This window comes from Miscanthus floridulus, chromosome 8 (assembly GCF_019320115.1).
Source record: "Miscanthus floridulus cultivar M001 chromosome 8, ASM1932011v1, whole genome shotgun sequence".
In the NCBI taxonomy this organism is placed as follows: domain Eukaryota; kingdom Viridiplantae; phylum Streptophyta; class Magnoliopsida; order Poales; family Poaceae; genus Miscanthus; species Miscanthus floridulus.
Window position 1 is genome coordinate 175,983,821 of NC_089587.1, and position 6,794 is coordinate 175,990,614.

At 49.3% G+C, this 6,794-nt stretch overlaps 1 protein-coding gene across 1 annotated transcript; it reads left to right on the forward strand.

Annotated features, from left to right (window-relative positions):
* The first annotated feature begins 845 nt into the window (after nucleotides 1-845).
* LOC136474086 (photosynthetic NDH subunit of lumenal location 2, chloroplastic-like) lies at nucleotides 846-2,088 on the forward strand. Its single transcript, XM_066471700.1, has 2 exons — nucleotides 846-1,496; nucleotides 1,665-2,088. The coding sequence occupies exons 1-2, from the start codon at nucleotides 954-956 to the stop codon at nucleotides 1,761-1,763; spliced, it is 642 nt and encodes a 213-aa protein (XP_066327797.1). The 5' UTR covers nucleotides 846-953; the 3' UTR covers nucleotides 1,764-2,088.
* The last annotated feature ends 4,706 nt before the right edge of the window (nucleotides 2,089-6,794 follow it).

The window sequence follows — 6,794 nt, forward strand, 5'->3', positions numbered from 1 at the left end:
ATGTACCGGTGATGCGAACTTTTATGTGATATGTGATGGTGACCGCTAAACTTATTACGATTTTGGCTGGTATGTGAGTTGGTTTGAAATCCTTCGTGATTTCACGGACTACCGGATTATACGGGCTTAAGTTTGCTAAATCGTCTGCTCTGGCGTATGATTTTCTTACTTAATTTCGTATAATTGGTCGGTTCTGTTACAGTCATGGTTGCCAAATTGACCCTTTGTCTGACCCAAGTAGCCCAAGCAGAATTTTCTGGACAATGGAGCCGATGGACAAGCTTATAAGAACCAAACAGATAAGCTTTCATTTTTCTGTCCGAACTATCAGTGTTATCTGCTCCGGAACCATCGGAGAGAGTATCCTCACCAGTTGCTACCTCCGGTTTCGGTCGCAACCATCGCAGCAACCGATTTTCTGCAAGCCCGCAACCATGCGAAGGTCAGCTGTGTGCAGCAGCTAGAGTTTAACAAAATTACTCATAAATACGAGCATGGAGCCTGTCAATCTAGCAAATCACGTTGGCTTAAGCTCATCATCAAGGTTTTTGATTTTTCAGTTGCCCGAGCATGGAGCCTCTGCTTAAGACCCTGATTACAGCTGGTCTTAAATAAACCAAACATGATTTAAAGCCACCTGTTACCCATGTAATCGAAACACGTTACAAATACGTCAACCAAACAGCACATAATAGCTAGTAGATCACCTTATCCATTTCGGAACCTCAGAACCCAAAGGACGAAAAGCGCGCGCATACACGGCCGAAAGGGCTCCAATGCGGATAATATTATCTGCAACGCGCCGGGCTTCCCTCCATCCAACCTCAGCAAAACGATCTCCTACCGGCTACTGTCATAGCTAGACACTCCGACTCCTACAGCCAGCCCCAGTGCTCCACTCGCACTGTCACTTACACCACACTCCACCCAGCTTCGCGCCTTCGCCAATCGCCATGGCCACGCTCGCCAGGCACCTTATCCTCTGCTCATCCTCCCCCTCACAGCGCCGCCGACGGCCCCCGCCGCCCGACGCCACCGCAGGCGGCACGGACAGGCAGCTGCAGGCGCCGGCGCAGTCCACCACGCGTCGGCTGGCGGTGGCCGCGTCCACGGCGCTGGCGGCCACGGCGGCGCTGTCCGCGCGCCGGCCCGCGCCGCCCCCGCCCGCGATGGCCGCGGAGGCGGCCGCCGTGCCGACGACGACGCCCGGCGGGACCGTGCCGCGGTGGGGCACCAGGTCGTACGTGCGGGAGCGGTACTTCGAGCCGGAGCTGACCGCGGAGGAGGCGGCCGCGCGCATCCGGCAGACCGCGGAGGGGATGCGCACTCTGCGGCCCATGCTGGAGACCATGTCGTGGAAGTACGTGCTCTTCTACGTGCGCCTCAAGTCCAAGTACCTCGGCCTCGACCTCACCACCGCCATGGCCGGCGTCCCCGCCGGCCGACGCGCTGACTACGTCCGCGTCGCTAACGAGCTCGTCGACAACATGACGGAGGTATGTCTATGTGGGTACAATCGCACATTACAGCCTGTGCTGTGCCTCTGAGGTCCTGAGCTGTACACCTCTGATAAAGTGATAAGTGCTAAATGCTGAAAACTAAATGTGGTTTCTAAATTTTCTCAAATAATTTCGCATCCTGCATTTTGCGTGTGTGTTGTGCAGTTCGATCGCTTCGTGCGGACTCCCAAGGTCTACGAGTCCTACCTCTTCTACGAGAAGACGTTGAAGTCGCTGGATGACGTGGCAGAGTTCTTCGCTTGATGTACATATATATTTTATAAGTAGTTCCATGATATACGTACTCCCGTCCATCCATAAAAGAACATGAGTTGTGCCTGTCAAACTTGCTTAAGTTTGATAAAATTTATAATGAATAGTACTCCCTCCGTTCCCATTTACCGGGCGTGAAGGCCTTCATTTCAGATACCAAGACAGGGCCAGTAATCACCGCATGGCATGCATCCCAACATTAATTGGCCCTCTTTTCTCTCGTTGATAACCCATGCATGCAGTGCTATTCCAATCCCAGTGGCTGCATGCAACGTTTCATATTACTCCAAGCAATTAATTGACTCTTGAAACCGGTCGAATTGAAAAACCGATGTACGCCTGGTATATATGAACTGAGGGAGTATTAACATTTTTATCTCCAATAATGTTTACTACAAAAACATATTTCGTAATTAATCTAGCTGGTATTTATTTCGTATTATGAATATTAGTATTTTTATATAACTTTAGTTAAATTTAAATTGTTTGACTTCATCGAAAAGCAAGAATTGTATTTTTTTTTTGTGGGCGAAGGTAGTATTGTACATTTTGGTTAAGAATGTTTTCAACGCAATTTTTAGAGAAAACATCATCCTGTTCAGCTAAGAATGTTAACATTTGACCTGATCGGCAAAGGTACTTCAGCTGTAGCTGCAACTGTGCTCTCCTCATAGATGCATTGCTGTATGGAATTCTATTGCAGTACTAAGTGCAGACGATCAGACTAATTGTTCATATGCAACTATGCAGGAATTTGTCTTTTCTTTAGAAAAGGAAAATCTCAGCCTTAGCAACCACGTACAGCTAATTCATACTTCACGAAGATATCCCAATCGAAAACCTCTAAAACTTCGGATGCCTTTCAGACCATCTTAGCATCCTAAACACAGCTAATATGCATACGTCTAGGATATTGTTTTTTCCTTAAAAACCTGATTATTGTGCAAACATTAAATTGCAGCAAATAATAAGACCTGAGATCCCTAGAAAATTGGTTCTTTCCTCCATCTCTTTGCCTCTTAGGGTTCAACAGTTTAGACAGCTGCCGTCTGTAAGCACGGGTTATGTCACATAGAGACAACAATACAGACAAATTATACAATGGGTTGTCTTTTAGTCTATCTGCAAGATAATTAATTCTTATACAGACTCATAAATTAAGGTGATCAAAAATGGCTTGGGAGCACGAGCCCCCGTCGTACAACGGTGCTGGAGCGGGCGATATAGCTTGGGAGCACGAGCCCTCGTCGTCTCTTCGCGAAGAGACGGCACACCAGTCTGTTGGCTGAGTCGAGGAGTTTTTTGCAAAAATGACATCTCCCAGACGGCAAAAAGACGACCGTTGTACGTGCCCTTAGTCAATTTCCTAGCATATGAGATATAGATGTAGACGGAGATAACCACATCACCTATACGAACAATATTCCAAAATATTTTAGCATAGTGAAACAAAGGAACAATAAGTTTTGTGCGGCTAAATCTTTATGGAGAAAAGTCTACTTAGCCCCCTCAACTATTAGTGGCTTGTCTACTTTAACCCCTCTCACCCACTATAAAACCAGGTATTATACCCCTCAAACTATTGAAAACCGTCTAAATAACTCCCTGAGGTGGTTTTAAAAGTGGTTTTGCTAACAGTGACATATTAAAAGTCTATATAACCCCTAACGTATCAAGGGTTGACTGCATGATCCCCTCAACTATAAAATATGATATTATAGCCCTTAAAGCATCCAATAATGTTCAAATGATGGCATGTAGGGTCATCTGGACACCGTATCCCACCACACTGGCCTAAGCACACATGCTTACACACAGGCCCGTCGGGTGTCTCCTCTCTGAACTCTTTCTAGGCTTGTGCTACCACCCAATGAGCACCACCTTGTTTCCTACTCCACCTCATGCACTCCTTGACTACATTGAGCACATGCACTACGCTTGCGCCCTTGTGATCCGGCTCCTCCCACATTCTCGCCCTCTCTCTCTCTCTCTCTTTTCTCCTCCTATGTCTACCTAAAAAAATTGAAGGATGACTGGATGGAGGATGTGGGAGGGACTGAACGATGACTGATGTAGGCAGTGGTGTGCTTGAGCTCAATGCCATCAACGAGTGATGGGAGGTGGAGCAGGAGACAAGATGTCACATGCTGCTCGAGGTGGAACAAGAGACAAGATGTCATATGCTGCTCGTTGATTGGTGGGTCAGTCTAGAAAGAGTAGGGAGGTGGAGGCACCAAATGGCTTGCGTGCAAGCATGTGTGTTTAGGCTAGTGTAGCGGGATACTATGTCTAACAATTGTAAAGACCATCAGGTGAATCATTTGAACATTATTCGATGCTTTACGGGGCTATGATATCATGTTTTATAATTGTCGGTGCGAAAAGTGACCAGCAAGTAAATATTTGTAGTTTTGTCGTACGTTATGATCGGATGTGGCCTAGCACTCAATGACACAGGGTTTATACTGGTTCAGGCAACGTGCCCTATGTCCAGTTCCAGTCGGTTGATGACTTTATTCCTGAGCCTAGGTGCTCGAAGTTTGCTATGGGGGTTACAAACGAGTGGGAATAAAAAGGGGGGTGCTAAAGGCCCAGATCGGGCTCTAGGACCGAAGGGTTCAAGAGTGACGAGGAGCTTCTACATGCGCTAAGTATTGGAACATATGCTCTGTGTAGCTTTAGAGTTCTAGAGCCGTGGAACTGTTCGAGTGCTCATAATGTCTAAAGCTTAGCAGAGAAAGAGAGTCAGAATGACCGTCCTCCTTTAGGAGAGAGCATATCCCCTTTTATAGGTGAAGGAGATGGCCTTACAAGTTATGAGAGAAAGAGAGAGAAGAGTGTGTGTGTGTGTGCTTCCTAGTCTTGTTTCCCACGCCAGTCGGGTACAAGACAAGTTTGTCGGCGTCCACAATACTATTGACGCCCAGATACATAGTGGTAGGCTCCATCGTGTTCTTCTAGGTATGGCAAACGTCAGCGCCTACCATACTGTACGACAAATAGTCGGTGCCCACAACACTATTCGTGTTCTGACATGTCTGAAAAGGTTGCAAAGCACCCTTCTGGCATGGCCTGGCGGTACTGTCCTACAGGTGTGCAGGGTATGGTCCTTGGTTTTGTGGTTGACTTGAGCACCTTGCCTTATCTTCTTCACCTGATTCTTGGGTCCTCATCGAGTGGGCGTCCCTGGTCGGTCGTTCCCAGTTGGCTCCGACCGCGCTGGTCGAAGAAGAGCTATAAGCAGAGGTTTGGTGTACTCCTGGTTGGAAAAGCAGATCGGAGCTAGAAGCGAGTGTTGTCCCCTCCTTGGCTAGGCCTTCTGGTCGAAGACTGGATTGCTCTTTCAGCCTATCGTTAGGTATCTAGGCCGGCCCAGGAGTCGCACGTTGTTGTAATACCATATGTTGGGCCGAGCTTTTGTTGGGAAGCGGGCCCATTGGGGACCCTGGGTTTATGAACCCGATAGGAGCCCCCGAGCCCTTTTGGGACTTCTACAAAGTCGTGAAGGGGTTGTTTATACTCGTTGTACGAGAGCAATGGATGGGTGCAAGATCATGTGTCACCGTCAGGCGCGACGGAGCATGGACCCATGCGTCGGATGTGGCCAAGGGGTCAGGCACGATGGAGCGTGGACCCAGGTGTCGGACCGATGAACCAGCATGCTGATCAGCGGTTGTACAGGGTGTAGGCAGCATAGTGACCATGCGTCTGTCACTGTGGGTCGATGTGAGCCCCCTAGAACATCATGTCATGGAGACGGGTCATGCTGAGATACGACCACTCCCTGCACGATGCTAGAAGTTTGACCTAGAGTTGTACTTTCTGGCTCATAGTGGTTGGCGGCGGCGCGAGCTTCCATTAGGGACCATGTCTGAGGGATCGAGCGAAGTGGGGCCAGCCCTCAGATGTTGGTCGAGGCAGAGCCAACCTTCGGAAGTCGGATGAGGCGAAGCCTAGCAAGGGGTGTGGCCTTGGTGGTCCTAGAAATTGCCTGGTGGATTTTTTTATTTGCCAGCGGGTGCGCATGAGCGCACCTGATGGGTGTAGCCCCCGAGTCCCCGAGCAATTCAAGTAGAATTGCCTAGGGGATTTTTTGACTTGTCAACGTTCTAAGCCATCATTTCTAGGAGCGCGGACCCAGGCGTCGGGCGCCAACCCAAACATCGGGCACGGCCGGGGGGTCGGGCGCAACGGAGCGTGGACCCAAGTGTTGGGCATGGCCGGGGGTTGGCCTAGTTTCGTGCGTTACCCCATCCACGGTTTCTGCAACTAGAGGTGCTGAGCTAACGTCGCTTGCCTCGATGGCTCGAGTGACGCGCTCGGTGAGCTCTCTAACGGGTATGTCCGAGTAGAATCCGGGTCCGTCATTCATAACGGGGTCGGCATAGCCCTCATATGGCATTCCACTGCTCCTTAACCCGCCTCCCAGTAGATGCCTGAGCCGTTTCAAAGACCGACTTAGGTGGCCCGTTGGCCTCCCCTCGATGGAGATTCTATGGTCATGGCTCGAGGTTAGGATCGAACTAGAAGGTTGAGATGACCCTGTCTGCTTCTGAGCAGATCAGGCGAGGGCTGCTGGGGCTCATCTGCATTTTCTCACCTGGCTCTGTTTGATGCGAGGCAGCCTCGAGCCCTTCATAGGTCAGCCTTCGAACCCCGATCGGTCGTCGCTCATGTCGAATGAGGCGACTACTGCTTTGTGACGCAACACAAAGCGTTGTCATGCATCAATTGCATATGCAATGCTTTGGATGTATGGAATGAATGTGTGAATGCGTGTATGAGGAAGAATCAATGAATGATTATGCATTACAAAATAAAATAAAGTAGGAAGGTTTGGTAAAGATACCTTGATGACTCGAGTGGTAGGTTTTAGGAGCTCTTATCGGATGTGTCCGAATGTGATCCATGTTCGTCATTTGTGATGGAGTCGGCGTAGCCCGCATGGGGCATCCCACTGCTCCTTACCTATCTTTCAGCAGTCGCCTGAGCTGTCCGATCGACTCAGGTAGCCCGTTGGTC